Genomic DNA, 26,492 nt, shown 5'->3' with positions numbered 1-26,492 from the left:
TGATCCTGATCATCCTGTCTGTAATAACAGTTCATTTCTGTACTGTAAGATTCTCATTCTCTCTCTGCAAGACCTGTCAAGTAACCTGGCTTGCATTGGGATTTCTTTGCATAGCCATCTGCTTAAAAAAAAAAAATTCCCTACAGTTCATAAGGGTGATACTTCCAAATGCATAACTTAGCTCACAAGGAGAGAAAATATTAAAACCATAGTCACTGATTTTCTTCAAAAAGCCTTTTTTTTTTTTTAACCCTCAGGTCCCTTAGGCATCTGTAGCGTTGCTGTCTTTCTTGCATACTTCACCAACCTTCCTGTGTCATATCTCAGCAATGCCTCTCCTCATTTGCTGGAAGTTAAGGTTGCTTTCAGGCGTAATTCAAACCCTCCGGACAAAGGAAATAACATGTTTAATAAAACCTTAAAGTAAGAAGGGAAGAGAAGTCTCCTGTGTTCCTTGCCACCTAATGCACTCACAGCCTATAAGGGTTACACGTCCAACTTCAACAGACACGAAAAGAAATACACACCCTAAACTTCATCCAACTCACACACTAATGTACAACCATAACAGTGACTTCATGTCCTGTTGTATAACAGATTGGCACATCTGATCAGCCTTCCTGTGTAGTAGCTCAGCAATGCCTCGCTTACTATTTATTTATTTTTACAGATGTCAAGAGCATGTTGTCCATTTTACAAGACAAATAGATAAATGAGCTCCCCACCCAAAAGAACTTACAATCCATCATTAGACAGGACAAGTCTAGGCAGCAGCCAGCTGGAAGGGAAGGAGGAAGAAGACCGGGATTACAGTAAGGAAATCCTCCGGGTACTCAGTTTAGGCAAGTCCACATCATGGTGGTTAAAATAAACGTTCTGGATTTTTTAAAACAATTATTATTATTATTATTGTTTACTCACTTCCTGAATGAGGAGAGGGTAGTGGCTTAGTGGACCAGATTGGCCTACAATTATTCTGTCTACAATATTGTAGTTTACAATTGGAGATTTCACTTTTTTAGTTTAAATTGAACACCAGTTATAAAACACTGATCAAACGTCTCAAGAATCAGTTTTATGAAATAAATACTGAAGAACCAGAAAGAGGCAAGGTTCTTTTTATAGAATCCATACCCCCTTTTCATGAACTATGGGATCAGTTACATATGCCCATTATTACTTCCGATCCATGATTCCTGTTTCAGTTGTGCATAGCAGTGATGTTGTGAGCACTTGAGTTTTCTGTGGTTACATGCCATATGGGAATACAAACAAGAAATTAGATGGCTCCACAAAGGTGTTATACACAAACTTCAAAATAAATATGTGTATTTCATTGCTAATGGAACAACTGATGTCTACTCAAATTTCTCAGTCACACTTTAAATAAACCGTTAGAAAAGAATGATCTAGGAAGTTGCAGGACACTAACGTAGCCAAAACAAACACTGCAAAAAGATAAAAGTATAGACCCAAACCTGACACCCGCATGAATAAACAGTAAAGTTACTCTATCTCAAATCATAGTCACAGCAGGGCCGGCTCCAGGCACCAGTGTTCCAAGCAGGTGCTTGGGGCGGCAGTCAGAAAGGGGCGGCAGAGTTTCCGCTGCAGTGGCATATCGGCGGCAGCTTCTCCGTTCCTCCGTCCGTGGTGGCAATTCGGCGGCAACAGTTTTTTTCACTGCTTGGGGCTGCAAAAACGGTAGAGTCGGCCCTGAGTCACAGCCATTGATTTCAATGGAACTATTTGCATTTAAGGGGAACACAATTTAGCCCTGTATAATAACAAACAGGCTTTGACATAAACCTAAAAAAGCAAGAAAATACAGACTGAATTTATCCTCAATTCATTTTGGTTTTGCTTGGATATTGCAGCACATATGGTATTTACATCAGTCAGACTGGTTCCAAAAACCCAACCAAAACTGGCCAGCCTGCTTATTTTGGGAGTTTATGAGGGGTGTCTCCTACTAAAATGTCCAAAGTGACTTCAACCACATGCTTCAACAGCCAAGTTATAAACCCGTAAGAAAGTGGGTGTGCATGGAAATGGTGACAGAAGATTTTAAATAAAAAACAAGCTCCATTTTGCTCAACCTAGCAGTTTGAAAGTGGATGAGCTAAAGAAGTATTTCTCACAATGGTTAAGCTGTGAAATGTATTTGAAAGTACAGGCCACAATCTTCAAACTTGGTTGCCTGAAATTAGGCTCCTAAATAAGTGACCTGACTTCCAGAATTGTTGAGGATGCGTAACTTTGACTGCTGTCAGTGGTTGGCTGCAGTGCGGATTACAGTTGCTGAGCTGAGCTGCATGCATTCTAAAGAGAATTATTACACTGCATATGGATAGCATAGTTTTCCAAGTCCTTCACCATCTTTGTACCTTCAAATGAGTATGGTGAGATTGGTATTCAGCTACTTCAGGCTTTCCTGGTACATATTCCCTAACAGTAAGCTTTGTACCATTCTGAAGTCAACTATTTTATGTGCATCTGTGTTAAGCCTTGAAAACTGTCTGTTAGCTCATATCTCATACTAGACACGGCTATAAAAGCTGGGCCTGGACTAGCTTGTTCAGTAATTCTGTTCGAGGATGTCAGCTGGATTGTGTGCATTTCATCTACATTATTGCATGTTAACATTATGAGGATCGTCACTGGGGCTCAGCTAATTGGGATTAGTAAAAGGGAGTTGACCGGTATCACAAGTGTAACGCTGGAGAGAGGGTCGAGGAAAACCATGGAGCCTGGAGGAGTAATCTGTATGTGTGCTGAGTGGATTACAAGTATGTTGAGCTCAGCAAAATTCAGACTGGAGGAAGAGAAAATATGTACAGTGCGAGAAGGAGCTGTAAGGTAAATATGCTAACTTAGAGCAAAATCCTGCCCTATATCAGCAAAAGTGTATTTGTGAGTGAAATTGAGGGCTGGAGCAAAGCAGCCATTTAGAGAGTTCAGGAGCCATTCTGCTGATGCAGGGCAGAGTGTATTCCTGTGCCCTCTTCCTTTCTTTAATACATCTGTGCAGGAGAGGGCAGGCCTCGCCACAGGTTGAAACCCCCCAAAATAAATGTAAAACTCTGCCTCCTATATTTGAAGCTCTGCACCATACCAGGGTAATTTAAAAAGTTTTATGCTATGCTCTGAAAATACATATCCGCAAATGTGCATGAAACAATGTGTGTTTTGTTCATAGCTTTGATGTGGAAAATGGCCCGTCATCAGGTCGCAGCCCGTTGGACCCCCAGGCCAGTAGTTCTTCAGGACTTGTATTGCATACCACTTTTCCAGGCCACAGCCAGCGCCGGGAGTCATTTCTTTACAGATCAGACAGTGACTATGACTTATCACCAAAGACTATGTCCAGGAACTCATCTCTTCCAAGTGAACAGTGAGTATGAATCTAATTTACATCATTCATCATAATAATGAGACCAAGCACTTTACGAACATCTCTGTAATCCTCTTAATACCCCAAAGAGGTAATTATGTATTTTATAGAGGGAGAACCTGAGGCAAAGTGGTTTTTATTAAACAACACAGGCCAGATCAGGAGTTCATGACCCCCAGCTATGTGCTCACAAGACTCAATGTTTTAGCCTATTAAATAAATTTTTCCCAGCTAGTATAAGAGCATTGCAAATCAATGTTCTGAAATAGCATTGTTGTTTACTTGTTACTTGTATGAAAATTGGTTCTTTTTTAATAGATGAGGTTTATTGTTATTTTCAGACAAATTACCTTACCTTATATTTCACTTTATACCTTATAAATCACTTACCTTATATTTCAAATATATTCTTATGTTTTTATATGATATTTTGGTTTTTTTGTAATGTATGGTTAATATAATACAGTGAAGACCATGTTAGCAAACATGTATAGATGGATGGATAGACAGGATTGGTACAAAATATGTCATGTAGATTAAATAGATTTACTTGATTTGCAGTGCTTTAGTTTAAAGTGCACATTTTAACATTTTTCTGTTGCCTTTTTCTTGGTGGCTTGGTAGAAGACCACATGTCACTGGAGAAACTGGCCTCATTAGACACACCTTTCCATGCTTTAAATGAAGGCAGGTAACCAAACCTATGTGCCAGTAATTATATTCCAGGAACTGAATACCTCTTAATGGGCAAAGGCCTCAATATTCATAACGTTATACGGAGGGAAAAAATTGAGATAATTTTTCAAATGAATTTAATTCTGGGGAAAGGTGCCAGAAATTGAAGATTCTTTCTATAGATCAGATCGAGCATGAGGCTGCTGCAGTCCCGGTTTCCCCATGCAGCTCTGTTCATGTTCCCATGACCAGCAGGAACTGTCTCAAGGCAGCTCAGCTACTGGAGGGTAGTTCATTCTTCATGTCTAATCAGTTTTTAGTCTCGCTACAGAGACTACCAAGGCTATGCCAACTAGTGCCAACCGTGAGGGCAGGTTTTATGATAGAACTCCTGTTTGAGACCGTGAACTCATTTCATGGGTCAGTTAAGTAGCCACCCAATGGTGATTATTGAAGACGAGATTGGATCTGCTGACCTTGCACACAGTGTCTATATCCAAGTACCAGTTGGCATTAATTTATAAAATAGGTGGTGGTTTCATAAGAAATAGACTCATAATTAGAAACGGGGGGCAGTAAATAGATGAAGTATAATGGATTATAGTGTGTTTTTGTTTTTCATGAGTGTGAAGGATCTCTCAGACTTCTGTAGCATTTTAATGGAAGCTTACAGGATTTGTATAAGTATTTCTAAAGGACCTTGTAGAGTACCATAGTAATTACTGGTGGAGGGGATATATAAACCTTAGACACAAAAGTTTCAAAATTAATTAAAGGTATTGGGGCTTTATTTCATTTCTAAATATTAACTTATTGCCTATTTTAGAGCAGAAATTAAGCCCTGTACAGTCCTGAAAAATTGGTATTAATGCACACACAGGAAATTATGTATAAATGCCATGACCTCAGAAAATAAGAACGTTGGATATATGTGGTGTTATCAGGAACATGTATAAATTCAAAATTTCAGGCATGGGCTCTTAATGTGAGAGCAAATAAATTTACAAATTAAGAACAGCACTTATTCTCCATTAAGTTCAAAAGCTGTCTTTTTTTCTCTAAAAACAAAGTTAAAAAGATTATTATATATTATATGAATTATAAATATTTTATAGTGTAGTAGAAATCTAAAAGTTAGGAAGATGGTCCAGCTATCATGAGAAATACCTACCAAAAATCTCTAGCTATAGTTAGCATTTAGCAAATATTAACATAAGAGACTGTAACATCTCTAAATTATGTAAATAATATATTATAAGCTAATAATATGTTTTACATTTGACAAAAAATATAATTATCTGCGGAAGCAAAAGGATTTATTGTAATGGCTAAGGTCAATCAATGCAAATCTGCATACTAAAGTATGTGTACTATAAAAAGCTTGGTATGATATGTACTCAACTGGATAAAATGCTCAGTACATATTTAGTTGATTATAAATACAAATACATAATATTTACCAAAACCCCCCACCAAAGATAGTAATGCATTTTGCACAGTACATATTCTCTAATCTTCCATGATGAAAATCTACAGACTAGAAACAATGTTTAAATAACATTAAAGGCTGTGACACAAATCAACAAAAGCCAGGAAATTCAAAGATGACCTTTACTCAGACCGTTATGCTTTTTTTTCCATCACAGTATGAGTGAGCCACCTTAACCTTGAATTTCCTGGCTTTTATTGCCTTGTGTTACCAAAACTGAGCAGTTTTTCCAGCTTCAGTTGTTTTTTGTCTGTGAACATGCACAGTAACTAGGGGACATTTCCATTAGGAGCAAGCTTTTATGTAATTTAAAGAAACAGTACGTGTAGTAAAGATTTATTTTTGAATAGTGGGGCTATTTGAGAAAATATTGCATTGTAAAATACTCTTTTTCCCATTTGAAATTAAACTGTGTTTGATATAAATATTTATATTTGCTCATAAATGTTAAGGAGCCAGTTTTTAGTTCCAGCCTTGAGTTTTGCTTACACAAATCAGGCAGTTGAATACCCAGTTTCCCAATTTGAATATGCATATATTGTGTTTGTGTGCACTGAATGGGTGCCCACCCACTTTAGTAGATGCATCCATTTGCTAGCAAGCAAAAGTTGCAGCACTAAATAAAAGGCTAGTATAATGCTTGGTTTGGCTGTCTGTATATTAATGATTACATTCTGTGCAGAATTTTTACATCATACAATTTGATGAGTATGTGTATGTACTGTACTAAAATACTGATAATTATTCTCTGACATACAATGATTCACACTTTTTTTTTCATTTATTTTAGACATGGAGATGACCTGATTGTTACACCTTTTGCGCAGGTAAATTTCAAATAGTCTCTTTGTTTAGACTATAATATCATAGATAAATTGAATAGAATAGAAAGCTGTCCTTCATCATCTATGCTCCTATATTAATACATATATTGAAAACGTGCATGTTTGTAAAATATTATATGTTTTTGTTTACTTTAGGTCCTGGCAAGTTTACGAAGTGTGAGAAATAACTTTACGTTATTGACAAATTTGCATGGAACATCAAACAAGTAAGCTTTCTGCTTTTAATTAAATTCATTTTTAAGTACAATATCTACATCTTGGGCCAGATTTTCAATCTGAATTCAATCCAGCTTCCCTTTGTTCAGGCACAGGTTACCACCTGCTAAGAACTGTCTGTAGTTTTGTCCATGGGATGAACTTCAAGAAAAATATTCATATTTAGATCATAACCTCTTTGGTTCGGGACTGTCTATTACTCTTTGTTTGCCTGGTGCAGGGAGACCCAAATTCTTGGTTGGTCCCCAGGCATTACTGTAATAAACATAATTACTACTACTACTATGTCTAACTACTACTATTTGTGCTTGTTATTCAGTGCATATGCAAAAATGAAGATTAGTGCTGGAAAACTGGCCCATTGTGAGAGTATCTAATGCAGAGGCATGAGTACGTTTTAACATTTAGAAAATTACCCGTTAGCTCATTTGTATGGTACTTCAAACCTTAGCAACTAGATGGCGAACTTCACTGTAATTCATGTCAAATAAAGTTGTACAAATATAAATCTCAGGATGAGAAAATTACTGGCAGTACATTTGGGGGTATATTTTATTATGGCATTTACATTTCTTAGTATTGATTGTATGTGAATATTGGTATTTGAAAACCAGAAAATTTGATTATATTTAATGGTGAACGAAATGCAGAGTTCTCCTATCTGGTACAGATAAGTCTCTAAAGTTGGAATGCAAATAGAAAGCTTATCAGCACCTTTGGAAGTCTTGTTCCTCTTCTTTGTTTCCCAGCCTTGGCCATTCCTTCTCCATCTGTTCTTGCCCATCAGTTGGCTCCTTCCCTTTTATTTTCATTTCTTCCCCTTTCCCCAACCTGCCTGCTGCCATCACTGCCTCTCTTCATCTGAAAACAATGCACTGGCTCTCAGGTGACTGAGCTGAATGGAGCAGCTGGAGCTGATGGCCCTTTTGTGTGTGTGGAGACAGAGAACAGCCTTGGAACAAAGCAGCCCAGGAGCCACTGCTGCTTTAAGAGGGAGAAGAAGGGATTCAGGAGCGGAGCAGCCCAAACAATATTAACTGTCCGTTCCAGTAGGGAAGCAGGGGGAAGGCAGAAAAGCCCGGGTACTGCTGCTCTTTGGTAAGGCTGGAGCGAGGGCACAGAGTGGCTGAAGATAGAGCAGTTCCCAGGAAGGAGACAGGTGGGACGTCATCCTGTGCTGAGCCTAGAAAGATATCCCAGTAAGCCTGCAGAGCCTAATTTTTTTATTATTAGTAGTAGTAGTATTAAGCTTCTGCCTGCAGTTTCCAGCAGCAACAGCAGAGAGCACCAGTGTGATTCTTCCAGCACAGGGGACTGTTTTTCTCTCCCCATCCTACCTTGGACCTATCCATAATTTAATGCTGCCCCTGGAAAGGGCTTGGTCTTTGAGAGGAGTGGGAGGTCTATACAGTGAGGGGCCTGAGCTCCGACCTGCATTCTAAGCTATCATAGGCTGAACCCAGGCCCTCTTCTCCTTTCCTTTTTCCCTGCCCAGGAGGCAAAGAACAAGCCTTTTCCCAGAATGCCAGCCTCGAGGAGGAGGAGGAGAAAAAGCTCCTGGCCTCAAGGAGAGTGGGAGAGAAGAACCCGCTGGTTCCTGGTGGGCAGAATCTCCCGAGAGAGAGGGGCTGGATGTAATTGGGTACAGAGGGGAATGCTGAGTGGTGGTGAGCAATTGTAAAGGGGCAAATGATGGACTTGAGTGATTTGTTGGAAAGTCTGGGGAGCAAGAGGAAGTGATGCTGCACACTAGTGTCTTCAGAAAGAGAGAACCATGCACTGGAAAGTGCTCCTGGGACTGACTTCTGATCCCACTTACTCTCTGTCCTTGGCTGAGCTAACTCTTCATCTGTCTGCAGTGCTGCCCCTAACTCAGTAACCTTATCTGGCATGATAAACAGGAAAAAAGATTAACTAGGAGGGGAGGAAGAAATAATATTTATAAACTATCATTTTAAAAAGATGAGTTATCATCCAGATTCCCACTCTGGATTTCCCAGCCTTTTGTCAGGAGCACAGTGTGCTGTTTCAGACCCCGACCCATTAGTCACATTTGACTAATCTGTAATACTGACCAGTATCATTTTCAGTCATTTATTAAAGAAACTGCTCCTCTAGTTCTTTATGTACACGCGCACATACACACGAGCTAGAGAGGCAGTTTCATTAGTAGATGACTGAAAACAAGATATAATATGAGATGGAAAATATATTTGCAAGTAAAATCCAGAGTAGTACATACAATAAACTTAATTTTAAATCTAAAGTGCTCAGCATGTTAATTTTCATTTTAAGATTTTTTTTTGATGTGGAGTAGAAAGCATTGGAACCAAGTAAAATGTTCTTTTAACCCCCTTGTCCTGAACATTTTCCATCTTGCTTAGCCTTTTATATTGCCCCAGTCATAGTGATCATTTGTTTCTGTGTTCTGCTTTGAAATAGCCACTTCATATGAAGTCACCATTAATATCACTTCTGGGTTAGCCAGGGGTATCGTTGAAAAGTACTATCTGGTAGGTCCTTGGAATTTCGCTCTTGAAATTGTCTGTTTTAGGTGACATCTATTAAGGTTCCCTAACATTTTCTGACACAGCATCCCACTTTCATTTGCATATAGCTTTGAAAACTTTAATCTTGCAGAGTAAAATTTCCCATGCTTTAAGTTTGCCTCTGTTGTATTTTTATTATTATTATTATTATTATTATTACTATTATTATTTATTATTTAAAGTTTTAAACAATTCAGCCATTTTCAAGAGGTGGGATAGTTAAAAATTGATAGTTCTGGTTAGGTTTTTAAAAATGGTTTCAGATCATTTTTTGAACACCTGTAGAATCTCAAAGGTTTGGAGTCGCAATCTGCAGTTCAGCAGGGGTGGCAACCTTGAAGTCGGAGAGGTGTCTTTCCTTGTTTCTGTGAATATAATCCCAGATTGGTCTGATTTATAAACCATGGAAAATCATCATTTGCACAGCTAAAGTAGAACTTATTCACTTAAAACATTATATATCAAACATTCCAAATTTCTTCCCAGGACCTGTGTACTTTCTGCATTGTGTCCAAACAACTGCACAGAACGGGACATAGGCAGAATGCATCCAGACCCTGCTCCTCCCCATCAAAATATCCTTTGGCTAAGAGGGAGGAACACTGGGCTCGTGCAATTTTATATCCGGGATGAGTTAGTATTATAGAGCTGTAGGTCCATTTTTCAGCAAACTTAGGTGGTTTGCCTTTTCACCACTAGGTTGTGATAGAAGCCAGGATGAAAATAACATGGAGTTTTGCTGGTTACATGGGGAAGCAGAATTATGACGATTTTGCAGGGATGGTGACTGTGCCTTTAATTAAAAGGAATTTACCCCTTTTCAAAGAGGGTTGTGATTTGGGGCCAGATTTTCCAATGAATTTAGGAGTCAGATTTTCAAGTGCTCAGCACAGACAGTTGGGGGCAGATTTTCAAAATAATTTAGCATCCAACATGCTCCCCAAAATGCTGAACTCTTCTGAGAATCTAGTTACATATTTAAATTTCCCACATGGGAGGTGAACTCTTGAAAATCTGACTGTTTTGTGGTGCTGAGCCCTTTTGGAAATTCTGGTTGTAGGGATTATTTTGGTCCCCCCTTGCCTCTGGAATACTAGGTGACATTGGCTAAAAATGACTTTTTCCATGTATGCTTAGGAAAAAGATTGCACCATTTCGCTCTAATGTGAACCTTGCCAGGTCATCTAGCTCTTCGTGACCTCCAGAGTTACCTAGATCTTTGTGACCTGCAGACTGGATTACAGTAATGTGCCCTACTTGAGGAGCATGAAGCTAGAACTGTAGCTGAATGAAGCAGCTCACTTGGGGTTTTAGCTTCAGGGAGCGCGTTACACTAGTGCTCCAAAGACATCACTGACTCCTTATTTGCTTTCAGGTGGAGTTTAAGGTGTGGAAAGTGATCTTTAAAGCCATATAAGGCTTGTATTTCCCAAGAGACAGATCTTGATTCAGGAGTTCAGTGTCCCCATTTGTTGGAGAGAACCCAAGTTTGCTGACCTTCAGGGCATTTCTGAGCTAGCGGGATGATTGTGGCAAAGGTAGTGAGGGTTGATGGTCCTGATCTTTTTGTAGCTAATTGGTGTATGTTCTGTTCATAATTTATGTATGTGTAGCTGGGAGGCATGAGATGTGTGGATTTTTAAAACTAAAAAGAGAGAGATTCCAAATTGTTCATCAACCACTAATTTCACTTTGTAGTGTTTTGGGATTCTAGTGAGCATGAAAGGTATTTCATACCTAAAGAAGAAGGCAACCCACATTTATACAGTATTATCATTACAAACAACGTTTTATTCCTTATTCCTCCACAGGAGGTCTCCAGCAGCAAGTCAGCCGCCAGTCTCCAGAGTTAGCCTGCAAGGTATGAATGTGATTTGTAATCACTTGAAAGTTTCAGTGTAAACTGTACGTCCCTTGTTATATATCATACTGTTAAAACTGTGATCTCTTATTTTATAAGATAACTTGCCTGATTCTCCTCTCTCACTGATGTAAATTAGGTATACGTAATCAGGCCCATATTTATATATATGTATATTTTTGTTCTTATTTTTACCCTTTATGTGCAAGAAGAACATTGTAATTTTGGGCGGTCAGCCACAGAAGCAGAAGGTAATTAATTTGTTATCGTTAGGATTCCCTATTCTGTATAGGCCTGGACAGGCCCTGTTTGACAAAACTTAAACAGGTTCAGACATAGCTATATTTTTGACATTTGTTTTAATTTCAGTTTGTTTCCACTGGAACTGCATAAGAGCTAAAATCAAAAGTTAAATCCTGAAGACCTTTTTCAGGCAAAATTTCTATTGTCTTCATTAGGATGTTCTGGAGTGTTTAAAAAAGAATCTTTTATTCAGTGACAAAGAGAGAGAGTGCATGCCAGTGGATTGAATTAATTCTTATTGAAACACATGTAGTTTATTGTCCAAATTACCTCAAAGCAGTGTTCAGGCTTAGAGAATATTATAGAAGTTTCATGGACACAATGATTCATGACTGTTGAAGATGGATGCCCCATTTGCTGCTGTTGTAGGTAATTGTTATTGAACACTGCACCTTCTTGCTACAGAGTAATAGTCCCTATATTAGCAAAAGGTTTCATTTAGCCGTTACTGTCAAGGCTGACCCTACGCTGTTTGCTGCTCTGTGTGTTCACCTCCCTTTCCCCACCCTCCACTAATCCATCTCTTGAATCCCACTCCAAGTTTTATAGGGTTATTTAACATTTTCCGATTAATATTTCTCTGATTGTGGTTTTAGATTCACTTTTTCCCCTTTATGTATGTATGATCCTTCTTTTCCTTCACTCTGTCTTGGTGAATCTTTTCCTCCTTTTTGTCTTCCTGTTTTCCTCAGAAAAATTTCTCTTAGTGTATACTTTTCCATTATTGCAATTCCCTCTGTCCATCCCACTTTCCCCAGGTTTTGTTTTTACCAGTCTCTCTGCCTGCCTCTCTCTCTCTCTCTCTCCTTCCCCGTCAGCGCCTCCTTTCTTTTTTTCACTTTCCAAATATTCCTATTATATACCTTAACTGCTCCCCTCCACTTGTACCCCATCACTCAGACTTGTGCACACATGCTTCGTCCTGCTCAGAGACCAGCGCAGAGGGGTTCGGGGTCCTCTGTGGTCTTGGAGGGAAATAATATTAAGACAAGTCTCCAGGAGGAGTGCACCAATCAGGGCTCAGCTGAGCTCACACTGCTGGGATTAGTCTTAGTCCACACAGAGCAAAGTGAGTCCTAATCAGTAGTTCAGCACCTGTTCTACCACAGTCTCTGCTGGGGTTGGGGGCAGATGGGAGAGGAGTGTGCAGTGGCTGCTTTGGGGCAAAAGAGGAGCAGCAAAGGGAGGCAGAGGGTGAGAGTAAGCCTTGTGGGTGACAGGAGAGCAAGGGGACATAGGTGAAGAAGCAGGGAGAGGGATCAGCTGCTGGGGTGTGGGAGGCAGAAGGAGGAAGCTGCATCTTAAAGGGGATTTGTTTATTTTTGCCAGGTTTGTTTGTTGTCTATCCCCCCTCCAGTCCCCTTCTTGTCAACCTAAGCAGCAGCATGGTGCACATGTTCGCAGCATATGAAGCTTTATTTCCTACCAATAAACAGATGTGGATGTAAAACTATTCATTCATAATATTTTATCTTCTCATTTTCAGTAATTATGCGCAAGGAGTGACTACTAACGGGTGATTTTCGTATTGGGTGCAATTCAGTGGCGGCTGGATTAATAGCTAACATAGTCATTTGATTTTTCCTAATATAATCCATATTTTGTGGTATATAAATATTTATTATATTTGAGACTTTTCTGGTAGGTTAGTCAAAAAATAACTAACGCCTCTAATGCGAAAGCCTCTAATGCAGTGTTCACATATGATCTTAAACTCCTTCTCATTTGCTCACTGTTATATTCACAGCATTCAGATAGGATTAAGAGGAACACAATTCACCACTTTTATCTGTAAATTATGGTTTTAGTAGGACTTTTGTCTCATATTCCTTATGAGAAAGTCCTATGCAATTTAATAGAGAATGATAACCTTACCATAGAATTTTTTTATACCACTTATAGAATCTTACAGCAAGGAGATCATTCTCTGTTCAATTCTGTACATATTTAGAGTAATTTCTATAGACCCCTATTTCTGCATTTACAGAGAAATTATATGGATTTGCACTGTTGCCAACTCTTGAGATTTTATCATGAGCCTCATGTTATTTGGCATTTTGCTGAAAGCCCCAGATTTTTATGAATCTTTCTGTTCGGGGTTTTTGGTTTTTTTTCCTGGCCCTCATGGTTCTGGAGAAAAGCATGAAAACATGAACACTAAAAACTCAAAAACCAGAAGACAAATGAAAAGAGCCCCAACATTTATTTTTAAACCTCTCTCATGATTTTTGAATGCTTGGGGTTGATAATACAGATATTACGACATTTATCTTACATTCAGATAACTTATGCTAGACATAAAAGCATATCTTGGTATTTATCCATGATATGAAGGCGACGTGCGTTTTATCATCAGTACGTGGAATTTATTTTTATCTTCGTATTACAAAAGGGCAGTGAAGGAAAATTGTGCCTCATTTTAGTGTTTCCTTAATTTTGAAGCAGGTGGGCAAGTACGGCCGAATCCAGCGATCACTGAAGTCAGTGAGTCTCATCATGAACTTCATGATAAGCTAGCTTTGGATGAGACCCTCAAATTAAATATAAGGCATATTCTAGTATAGTTTAAGTAAAACATAATGATTGTGGGTACATTTAGGAAATATTTTTGAGCTCCAGATGGGAAATGATGTGATTACCCACAGGTACGTGCTGGCTGCCACTTCCCGCAGCTCCCATTGGCCAGGAACGGCGAACTGCAGTCACTGGGAGCTGTGGGGAGCCATGCCTGCAGACGGTCAGCGTAAACAAAATGTCTTGAGGCCTTCTATCGGATTACCCTGATGGGCCGCGTGCCGAAGGTTACCGACCCCTGGTGTAGCAGAATGCTTAGAGCTCTTAGCTAATTTCAATTTCAGGTGATTTTGCCAAAGAATTTACTGAAGTACTGTAGTTTTGTTCAAATATCACTTAGGGCTTAGGCAATCCCTTTGTGAACAGAGTAGAATATCAAATCCTATAGATTGAAGATCATAGAATAATAGAAGATTAGGGTTGGAAGAGATCTTAGTAGGTCATCTAGTCCAACCCCAGGCTCAAAGCAGGACCAACCCCAGCTAAATCATCCCAGCCAGGGCTTTGTCAAGCCAGGCCTTAAAAACCTCCATGGATGGAGATTCCACCACTTCCCTAGGAACCCATTCCAGTGCTTCACCACCCTCCTAGTGAAATAGTTTTTCCTAGTATCCAACCTAGACCTCCCCCACTGCAGCTTGAGACCATTGCTCCTTGTTCTGTCAACTGCCACCACTGAGAACAGCCGAGCTCCATCCTCTTTGGAACCTCCCTTCAGGCAGCTGAAGGCTGCTGTCAAATCCCCCCTCACTCTTCTCTTCTGCAGACTAAATAAGCCCAATTCCCGCAGCCTCTCCTCATAAGTCATGTGCCCCAGTCCCCTAATCATTTTTGTTGCCTTCCGCTGGACTCTCTCCAATTTGTCCACATCCTTTCTGTAGTGGGGGGACCAAAACTGGACACAATACTCCTGATGTGGCTTCACCAGTGCTGAATAGAGGCGAATAATCACTTCCTTCGATCTGCTGGCAATGCTCCTACTAATGCAGCCCAATATGCTGTTAGCCTTCTTGGCAGCAAGGACACACTGTTGACTCATATCCAGCTTCTCATCCACTGTAATCCCCAGGTCCTTTTCTGCAGAACTGCCGCTTGGCCAGTCGGTCCTCAGCCTGTAGCAGTGCATGGGATTCTTCTATCATAAGTGCAGGACTCTGCACTTGACCTTGTTGAACCTCATCAGATTTCTTTTGGCCCAATCCTCCAATTTTTCTAGGTCACTCTGGACCCTATCCCAGCATATCTACCTCTCCCCCCAGCTTAGTGTTATCTGCGAACTTTCTGAGGGTGCAATCTATCCCATCATCCAGATCATTAATAAAGATGTTGAACAAAACCGGCCCCAGGACAGACCCTGTGACACTCTGCTTGATACTGTCTGCCAACTTAGACACCGAGCCATTGATCACTACCCATTAAGCCTGACGATCTATCCAGCTTTCTATCCACCTTGTCGTCCATTCATCCAATCCATACTTTTTTAACTTGCTGGCAAGAATACTGTGGGTGACCATATCAAAAGCTTTGCTAAAGTCAAGGTATATCATGTCCACTACTTTCCCCATATCCAAAGAGCCAGATGTCCCCACTTCTACTGTCAGAAGGTCCCAGCATCAACGTGATGAGAATGGACAACAGCACTGACACACAGAAGGAAGTCTCAGAGGTCGCTATTCCTACCTACATGCCTCCAGCTTTCATCCAGACCACACCACACGATCCATTGTCTACAGCCAAGCTCTACGATATAACCGCATTTGCTCCAACCCCTCAGACAGAGAAAAACATCTACAAGATCTCTATCAAGCATTTTTACAACTATAATACCCACCTGCTGAAGTGAAGAAACAGATTGACAGAGCCAGAAGAGTACCCAGAAGTCACCTACTACAGGACAGGCCCAATAAAGAAAATAACAGAACGACACTAGCCATCACCTTCAGCCCCCAACTAAAACCTCTCCAATGCATCATCAAGGATCTACAACCTATCCTGAAGGACAACCCATCACTCTCACAGATCTTGGGAGACAGGTCAGTCCTTGCTTACAGACAGCCCCCCAACCTGAAGCAAATACTCACCAGCAACCACATACCGCACAACAGAACCACTAACCCAGGAACCTATCCTTGCAACAAAGCCCATTGCCAACTATGTCCACATATTTATTCAGGGGACACCATCATAGGGCCTCATCACATCAGCCACGCTATCAGAGGCTCGTTCACCTGCACATCTACCAATGTGATATATGCCATCATGTGCCAGCAATGCCCCTCTGCCATATACATTGGTCAAACTGGACAGTCTCTACGTAAAAGAATAAATGGACACAAATCAGACATCAAGAATTATAACATTCAAAAACCAGTTGGAGAACACTTCAATCTCTTTGGTCACTTGATTACAGACCAAAAAGTTGCAATTCTTCAACAAAAAAACTTCGAAAACAGACTCCAACAAGAGACTGCTGAATTGGAATTAATTTGCAAACTGGATACAATTAACTTAGGCTTGAATAGAGACTGGGAGTGGATGGGTCATTACACAAAGTAAAACTATTTCCCCATGTTTATTCCCCCCTCTCCTCCCCACCACTGTTCCTCAGACGTTCTTGTCAATTGCTGGAAATGGCCCACCTTGACTATCACTACAAAAGGTTTCCTCTCCCCCCCCATCCCCCGCTCTCCTGCTGGTAATAGCTCACCTTAAGTGATCACTCTCTTGTTACAGTGTGTATGGTAACACCCATTGTTTCATGTTCTCTATGTATATAAATCTCCCCACTGTATTTTCCACTGAATGCATCCGATAAAGTGAGCTGTAGCTCACAAAAGCTTATGCTCAAATAAATTTGTTAGTATCTAAGGTGCCACAAGTACTCCTTTTTTTTTTAGTCAAAAAGTGTAATTTAAAGTACAAGGTTTAGAGAGAGGGGGATTATTCCTCCTGTCAGATGGATCATGGATTAGAATGGCACCCAGAGGATTTATTGTCCATGTTTCCCATGTAAACTCTATGGGTTGAATCCTAGCCCTGCTGAAGTCAAGTGGAGTTTTGCCATTGACTTCAGTGGGGCCAGGATTTAATCCCATGTTGCTTAGTGCTTATGCCATCGGTTTTACCAACTTTACCCTATCTGTCCACCCCAGGGGTGAAAGTAAGTCAAGTGACTTAACGGTACGCTGGGGCCAGCTCTGGCCCCCGGAAGGGGTGGGGCCTAGGGCGGAAGGGGTGGGGCTGAGGGGGTCAGAGCCAGCCCCAACCCACCCTGTAAGGTAAGTGCCCCCCCTTCTCCTCATCCTCCTCCGCCCTTCCCCCACTGGGGTAGCAGCAGCAGCCCGGGGCTCTGGGGGCTATTGAAAGAGCCCGGGGCTCCCCTGCTTCTACTGCCCTGGTCCTTTAATTAGCCGCCGGAGCCCTGGGGAAGTGGCGGGGCTCCAGCGGCTATTTAAAGGACCAAGGCAGCTAAAGTCCCTGACTTTTAAATAGCCCCTGGAGCTCCCACTACCCCAGGGCTCTGGGGGCTATTTAAAGGGCCTGCGGCTCCCCTGCTTCTACTGCCCAGCCCTTTAAATAGCCCCCGGAGCCCTGGAGTAGCAGTGGTGGGGCTCCGGCGGCTATTTAAAGGGCCGAGGCGGTAGAAGCAGGGGAGCCCCAGGCCCTTTAAATAGCTGCCAGAGCCCCAGAGCCGCTACGGGGGCTCTGGAAGCAATTTAAAGGGCCTGGGGCTCCAGCCACTGCTGGGAGCCCCAGGCCCTTTAAATTGCCCCCTGGGGACAGGGCTGGCTTTAGGATTTTTGCTGCCCCAAGCAAAAAAAATTTTGGCCGCCCCCACTTTTTTTTGTGCCCCCCACCTGCCCCTGGCTCCCCCCCCAACTTCACCCCTCCCCAACCCCTTCCCCAAATCCCGGGCCCCGCCTCCTCCCCGGGCATGCCGCATTTCCCCCCGCCCTAGGTGACCTCCACTCCGCCTGCTCCCGTGAACATGCCTCCACTCCGCTTCTCCCCCCTCCCTCTCAGGCGAGGGAGAGGCAGCACGTTCAGGGGAGCAGGTGGAGCGGAAGTGAGCGAGGGTGTGTGGGGGAGGCGCAGGAAGTAACAGGGGGGTAGAGGAACCGCTCCCCGCCCCAGCTCCCCTCCGCTCCACCACCGCCACCTCCCCCGAGCGCACCGCCACTCGGCTTCTCCTTCCTCCCTGCCAGGCTTGCCGCGCGAAACAGTGTTTCGTGCGCCGCCAGCCTGGGAGCAAGGGGGGAGAAGCGGAGCGGCGGCATGCTCAGGGGAGCAGGCGGAGGCGGAGCAGAGGGGAGCTGGGGCGGCGGGGGCACATTTCTAGGGGCGGCATGGCCGGCGCCAGAATGCCACCCCAAGAAATGTGCCACCCCAAGCACCTGCTTATTTTGCTGGTGACTAGAGTCAGCCCTGCCTGGGGAAGCCGGGCTGCCCCAGTACAGTGCACCGGCTCTTGCTGGTACACCGTACCGGCTTACTTTCATCTCTGGTCCACCCCCCCAATCAGATAAGTGAAGTGAAGATAGACTAGAGATTAGGTAAGTAAATTAAATAGTATTTTTAGGGCACCATTCTTGAGTAGGAAGACTTCACCAGATTTTATTTGGTTTCCATGCCAGTGTAACATCAACAGACCCCAGTCGTCGGTGGGCATGATTGAACCTGGGACCTCTGTAGCTAAATACACAAGCCTTTGCTGCATGAGCTAAAAGCTATATCGCAGTTAGCTCAGGCTGTAGCGCAGACTCATTACTCTCTCTCTCTCTCTAAGTGGTCTCAGTGCCACTAGATAGGACAGAACATCTCACCCAGAAGGTGTGTGGGTTACACCAGGACTTTGTACCCCATATAAAGATGTCCAATCATACATTCTGGTTTTAAGCTATGAGAGACAGAAAGAGTAGACTCATAAAAAAAATAATTTTCATTTTGTTAGTCCCCAAAGACCTATGTGGAATTGTCTACATGAAGTCATCCAAGTCAAACAGGTTGACCAGGTACAGAAACTGGTTCTGTAATATTTCATTGGCTTTTGTGAATGGAAGGACACAGAGTAGTTGGCAAGACTTCTCCCAAATACACCCCTTCCTATTAATTTCATAATACTAATCCAGTGTTATCCAAACTAAATGACGTTTCAGAGTCTCCGTCTTCCCTCCCTCTGTCCTTCTCTATGACCATCTGATAGTCCCCTCTTTTCCTCAACTTCTCCAGAACCATTCTTCTTCCCATAAGCCCCAGTTCCTTCCCATCCTGTGACACTCCCTCATTGCTTCAGGCTCAAACCTCTGATAGATCTGCCCCACCTCCCAATCCGGTGCAACTCTTAACTTTGATGATCCAGTTTCTTAGTTATGCTCTCTGTGTTAAGTGCACCCACTAATCAATGTGGTCCAGTGTCCATAGCCATAATACATAATTCCACACCATCTAATCTTTGGTCAAGAGCTCATCTTTATCATCATAGGACTGGGATTCTGAGGGGCTGCTTATGCTACTTTAGCCACAGTTGATTTTTGTGGTAAATTGTGCCCTGGACTTGTAGCTTCCCTGTGCCTAAAGTGGAAATAAGTGTAAGGGAATGGCACTGGAGTGGAGAATGTTGACTAACAAATGCTCACGTGCTTTTGTCAGAGATATGCCTAACTAACAGGGGCAGAATAGGGTGTCCAGAATGTCCTTTATCCTACATGAATGTACGAATATCACATAACCCAAGACCAGCCTGAATTCTGATCTCATTTAACTGGTGCACTGAAAGTGACCAGCAGTTAGTATTCCCACCATGCCACTGATGGCTACTATAAAGCCCACATCCTACCTGAAGTTTGCATTGATTATTGCCTCACAATACCCACCCACATGTACTGTTACATACTGTAACTCTTTTAACTCTAGGGGGAAATCTAATGCCCGCTGGATATTAAGGTTCTTTATTTTTCCAGAGTGGTCTCACCTTTTGCCTGAATAGGGCTGTAATTTGAAAGGTATGAAAGGGAGAAGAGAGTTCCCTATCTGAACACTTCTGATGAAGTTCCAGCTGTATTTCCTGTGTCTCCTGAAAGTTTCACAGAGGGAAGCTGTAAAGCATTCTGCCTGCATTTAGCCTGTGCTGGATCCTTAAAGACAAAAAATGTCATTTTAAATCAAAATTTGTTTATTTTGAAGGTTAGGTGTTTATTATAGATCTGCCATTGTCATACTTTGGTTCATGGATTCAGCACCATCAATTGACGTCAGTATGAACATCTCACATTTATTTCCTTTTGTCATTAGCAGCGTGTTTTATATCCTGTTATGAAAAGTACAAAATGCATGGTTTAAAGCAAACTAGCATAAATTAATGAAATTGTCCTTGAGCTGTGGGGGGAAGAGAGATTACATTCAACATTTAAACTGGACATAACATGCCAGTTGTTGCTAAACTGGAAGTTTACAGGATTTGGCAATTGTTTAAAATAAAGGATCAAATTCATCCCTGGAGTGTTCCCATGGAAATGCACCAAGGTTGATTTTGGCCTAGTGTGGAATGAATAAACTATAACAAATTATGCCATTTATTTTTTATCTTTGTTTTTCTCTAGACCGTGAAAAGCCTAGCCACAGCTTGTACACGACAAACCACTAAAATGCTGATAGTGATGTCACTGTCAATTTCAGACTTTTCTTAACATTTTAACCACAATCAAAAGAAAGAGCAACACATAGTGCACATCCTGTGTTTTGTCCTTGGTATCAGCTTAAGCAAATCTGGCAGATTTTTCCAGTTATTTGGTTATAAATACAGATATAGAACCAAACAGAATTTTTTTATGAATTAAATAAAAATTTTAAAAATTAAATGTGTGACTGTATCAGAAACAACAAGAGCAACCCCAAATCCGTCATTGGCACAGTTATTTCACAATTAGAAATGAGAACAGTTTAAGGCAACAAACCTTCTGTGCAATACATATTAACACAAGCAGTACCCAATTGCATTTTTTAATGATGTAGAGGCATGTTAATGTGATCTCAACTGCATTCTGTAAATTCACTTTTTTACAATTATCTTATTTCCAATGTTAAAACTACCTAATTTGTTGGTGTGATTTATTACCCAGGTGTGGCAAAGTTGCTTCTGCACCACACTGTCTCCTCCCCCACTCCAAGTGTTTGCATGTGGCATGCAACAGCTGTGCCTCAGTTTCCCAATGTGGCCTTTGGCCTCTTTCAGCCATTGACATGACCTGGCCCTCTGAACAAACCAGGTAATGGAGTCCAGCACTATTCAAGGTTTCAAAGTCCTCCACTTAAAGTCAGACAGAAAATAGCAAAACAACTGAATTTTCAGCCCACCTGAACTCAGCTGGTAGTCTTCTTCTTTGCAGGCTAGCTCCAGCTTCAGACCATCCTAACAATGACGCAGGCTTGTTGGTTTCACTCCCACTGCTCAAGGGTGACACACTCTCCCTCTACTCAGGGTTTCAGGTAGGATACAGTCCCTGATTGGCCCCTATCACCAGCTCAGGTCTCAGCTTCCCAGGCTTCTCTCAGCCCAAGGGAAAGCTCCCAGGTACCTCTCACCTGGGTCTCTTCCTGGTCCCTCTTCCAGCCCCTCCCTGCCAGGGTTTGATCACCTATTTGCCTGACACCACTCCGGGTGCAGCTTGGTAGCTTAACTGGCTTCTTAAGCCATTTTAACTCTTTTGTCGCTGTGTGCAGTTATACACCCCGTTACAATGCGTATTTTGGGTTCACTGTTCTTTCCTTCATACGCTACAAAGAAAGTAGTGGACAGATCTTCAAAGGTCCAAATCAGCGGGGAGATGAAAAGTTGCCAGCTTTTCTAAGTACAGAAGCAGATATGGGGAAGGACTAAAACTTTTTACACACATTTAAATGTGAGGAATATATCTGTTCACTTAACAGTAAACTGACAGGTGATTTTGGATATTACCACATAGTGGCCACTGAGGACTAGATTGTGCCCTGCTCCTGCTTGGCTGAGCAGGGGGAAGATGCAAGGACTTAGATCCCTTGTGTTTGGATCAGATACAGCCCTGGTCTCCATGGTCAGGGGAATAGGAGTTACGATTTTTAATAGACGTATATATTGCCATAGTGCCCAGAGGCTCGGCTCCCTGCTAGCCACCAAGGGGTGCACACCATCACAAAGGGGCAGGGAGAAGGCAGGGCCATGGCTAGATGCACAGGGGGAGCACTAGTCTAACCTAAAGGTGTTATCGTTGTCCCACCTCTTATTCTCCTTTATCTTCATCCTCTAGCTCCTTTCCCTCAGCCTTCAAGCATTCTGTTGTTTTCCTTATATTCCAGCCTCACAGACAGCCATTCCATCACATTCAGCTACAAGCTCCTTCCCTGTGCTGTGTACTCAATTTACCTCTACTTCCTCTCCCCCAACTCTTTTGTTCTTCTCCAGTTCATTTCTCTCTCTCTCTCATATAAAGGACGACGAAGCTCACTAAGGTCCCTAATCATCGCTCCTTCCATGCATTGGATACAGTGAATGATTGCCTTCTTCATTAGTGCCTCTCCCTTCGAGGCTGCCATGACTGTGTTCTTCTGGTTCTTCTCCTACCCTGCTGGACTCCAACTAATTAAATACTGATCACTGACTGGTGATCTGTCACCGCCACCTTTCCAGCCTCGCAGCCTCATACCTCTTCCACCTCCATCCATCTTTCTTTTCCACCACTGACTGGTTCCCCACTGTTCATATCACTTCATTGGTTTCCACATTAAACTTAAGCTCCTTGTTCTCCCTTCACAGCTCGGTGCTGCTCCGCCCTCACCTACATCTTTGTTCTTGTTGCCGTCTCAGATCCTCTGTTCCTCCCAATACTTTCTCATAATTACTCCCTTTGTGTCCTGTTCACTCGCTGCTTCATGTTTTTTTCCAGTCCACACCCTACACTTGTGTAACGTTAGCGCCCACGTGGCCAAGATGGAGTCTGCTCTGCAGGCAGCTCTGGCCAAGAGACGGCGCGCGCAGGAACTCAGCAGGAAAAATCCCTTCCACCCCTGGGGCACCTGTTCCAAACTCCCCAGAGTGAACACACACCCCCACCGGAAAAGTACAATGCATATAAGAAAGGGAAATATTTATTTACAGAGGAATGAGAGGAGGAAAACAACAAGGGGAGATATAGGGGCAGCGGTAAAACAGGGTTGCATCCAAACCAAGGCCCCACAGGCCCAGTGGTAGCACAGTCTGAAAGGGCAGACACTGAGCAATGGGTCTGCACACAGAGTTCAGGAGTCCTGAGCAAAGTTCCAGTCTGATGGTGAGTCTTGGGTGCTCCTGGTCCTCTTCGGCGCCAGTAAACTTTCCCCAACAAACCCCTCTGGTGCCCTCTTCTGCTACTCTCTGCAAAGGCACACAGAGCGACAACCTCCCCACTTAACTAGCTAGCAGCCTCCCTCCTTATTCCCAGTGCAGAGTCACAAGCCCCAGTATTCACAGCCCTATGCAGCTCTGGGGAGCAGTGATACTGTGTCCAGCTCTGGCCTGTCCTTCTCGGGTGATTCCTCCCTGGCACAGTGCTCCTCCTGGCTCCTCTCCTGGGGTGTCCCCGATAGGCCGGCCTGTCCTTCCCAGGCTTCAGGCAGGTTCTCTGCTGCTTCACTTTGCGAGGGCCTCTTGCTGCAGCCCTTCTCTCTGGAACTCCAGAGCCACACCTTGGAGTTTCCCTCCTTTCTTTCACCGCTCCTCCTCCCCCCTTAGGAAAAAGATTTAAAGGGGCCATGCTCTCTGAACCCCAAAGGGGTTACACTTGGAAGAGCCTTCCTCTTCTTCCTTCATGTCCCTTCATAACATCCGTGTTTTTCACTTAGCTTTCCACTATCCAGTTCCTCTCCAAAACTGCCTGATCTGAATTTTCTGCCAGATTTTTGAATCATTCACGTTGTATTTGTCTGAATTAGTGTAAGCTCCTCATGGCAGGGACCTGACATCTTATATGTGTGTAAAGGATGGTGTATATCTATGGAACACCATAAATAATAAAAGGAGTCTGCTGTTGCTGATGATGGGAGAAGTATCTTGTGTGTCAGTAACAGTGAAACTGTAAAAGAGGAAGCCTCTCCTAGATAAGCAGTGAGGAAGGGGTATTATGTTTGACCTGTAAGATCAATGCCCCGGCAAATAATCTGAGCAATTTTTGCATGATGGACTATTTTATAGAATATTGCTTTAAATATGTCCAACATGGCTAGCAGGAACACAGCATAATACTAAGGGTCAAACAATGTCGTGTATCTCCTGGGGCTATCAGAGGTTTGCACAAACTTTTCCTGACAGCAAGCAACCTAGTACCCCCTAGGTGTTTACAACTCTGAATAATTATGGTATTTCCAAACAATTAATTATATACCTAGCAATATAATACACTTGACTGTTATGCTTTGCAACATTAGCCTTCAGGGGCTGTAGCATTGTGTGATATGTCGTACACAGGCTTTTCAAGTCTCGTAGGATTAAAGTGGTGTTAAAATTCCACTCTTGGGGGTGGGAGTGAAAGATTGGTATTTTTCCTTGCCTGTTCCATTGACTCGGTTTTCCTGAACATCTGCACGTTTGTCTGCACTTCTAACATGCCTTTACATGAACATTAAACTTGTAATAGTTCGTTTTTGACGTGGGTATAAAATATACCCAGATTCATGCGTGAACATTTAAATAGAAAGTAAATGAATGACGAGCTAATTCTTAAACTTGCACTGAAAAGAGTCCATCTGTCTATAGCTGTTAGTAATAACTATGGATCAGAGTAAGCTCCTAGTTACGCACCGTTGTAAATCTGGAGTTGTTCATTTGAAGCCAGTACTGTTACTCCAGATTTACACTGCTGAAAGAGCAGAATCTGGCTATGTGCACAATAAAACATTTGGTATGAAATTCTGCAGTCCTGATTCGGTCTCCACAATATTGAGTGCTGCCACAATAAAGGCTGCAAGATGTGGCCCTTTGGCTTTAAAACAGATCATTCAAGTCTAGCAAATACAATACATTGTAATTCTAACCAATATTTGCACAGGGCTAGTATCTCCATTGCACCAAATATCTAAGTAATGTGCTCTTAAAAAAGTAACTAATTATGAATAATGAAATCAGCCTTGCTACAACGATAATGGATTTTGTGACGCACTAGAAGTCCCTTCAAACCTGAATAATTCTTTCAAAATAATATAGTGGTTCTTTTAAAATGAGTTTCTAATTTTAAAAGACACACAGTAAAAATTTTAAAGTTTAGTAGAAAGGAGCCACGTATAAGCAAACATTCAATTTTGCATCAGAAATTCAATACAGATAATTTTACAGACATGAAATTGGGTAATGTCTAAACTGTTGAAACAATAAACCAGTTCTGATATTGCCAGAAATTAAACATTTGTTCAACATTAAACTTTAAAAGTTATCTGCATGGAAAAAGAAAATAATTTACTAACATTCAAAAGATACTGCTAACATTTTAGTCTTCATTTCCTGTTCTTCAAGTGTAATCCGTTCCCAGAAAGAATCCATTTCACATGTTCATATGCCCTAGAAACACACCTCCCCCTGAAAGTTGGAATCATGCATCTTAGTAAGTATTTCAGTTATGCTATTGACGTCAATGCAGTCATTAAGTAGATTGCTGGCCCTCCCATCAATAAACATGTGCCAAGAACCTAGAGGCAGACACGTTTTAAAAGAAGAACATCAGGTTTTCTTTTAGCAGTTAGGAAGAATAAGGGGAAAATTTCTCTTAAAGGTTTCCATGCTTCACCGTACTTTTTCTCTCTCTTTTTAAAATTTCATTTGCTTATTTTCTGCTAAGATAAGTTGCTGCATTTACTAAGATATGGTTGTTCTGTTACTATGTACATAAACTCTAAATGAGACCAAAGAGTAGTTTCTTGTGATGAACTCCAGTTGAAAAATGACACCCATGTTACGTCTCACAGTTAGATTTATTTCTATATCAAGTAACATAAGATATTCAGGCAAACCTTTTTAGCCTTTGACTCCAGAAGTTCTTCAAGGATTGATTTCATGACATCTATTTCAAAAAATAGCCTTCATTTCTCCTCTCACTGGCCCTGTAGATATACAAACTAATCATGATTCCATAGCAACTGATAAAAACGGTTTTCCCCTCAGCCACACCTGTGGGGTGTTATATTAGACATTTCACACGTGTTCCTCCCATCATGCAGTCTGTCATTCCATCAAGTCCGACTGCCATCTATGGCAGTTGGGCAGCTATCAGTGATGTCAGAGGGACTCCCCGAGCATAGTCAAGGAGTCATTCTGTAATTCTAATGCAGGGTGGGCTCTTCCCAGTCTGACTGACTCATTCATTATCAGAACAGGGAGATGAGTACATCCTAGAGCTGACCCCTATCTACTCTAGAGGCATAGTTCCAGGATATACAGCTCTCCTCAACTTTTATCAGGAATAGATCTGACAGTCAGACAAGGACTGTAAAGGGGCTATGAGCTGAAAAATTAGTTCTAGATGGCACCCTCAGACAGATGGAGGAAGTAATCTTCCCTTTGGCAGGATAACCAGGTATGTTACAAACA

General features: G+C 42.1%; 1 protein-coding gene across 4 annotated transcripts in view; it reads left to right on the top strand.

Moving 5' to 3' along the window:
* The window catches only part of PDE4B (phosphodiesterase 4B), a 376,497-nt gene that overhangs the window by 283,797 nt on the left and 66,208 nt on the right, over positions 1-26,492 (top strand). For all 4 annotated transcript variants that reach the window (XM_074961577.1, XM_074961578.1, XM_074961576.1 and 1 more), the window contains 4 exons: positions 3,200-3,394; positions 6,349-6,385; positions 6,539-6,609; positions 10,980-11,029. In XM_074961577.1, coding sequence (XP_074817678.1) covers positions 3,200-3,394; positions 6,349-6,385; positions 6,539-6,609; positions 10,980-11,029 — 353 coding nt within the window. The remainder of the gene's footprint in view (positions 1-3,199; positions 3,395-6,348; positions 6,386-6,538; positions 6,610-10,979; positions 11,030-26,492) is intronic.

Source organism: Natator depressus, chromosome 8, assembly GCF_965152275.1.
Source record: "Natator depressus isolate rNatDep1 chromosome 8, rNatDep2.hap1, whole genome shotgun sequence".
Taxonomy (NCBI): domain Eukaryota; kingdom Metazoa; phylum Chordata; order Testudines; family Cheloniidae; genus Natator; species Natator depressus.
This window is presented reverse-complemented; position numbering and strand designations above follow the sequence as displayed.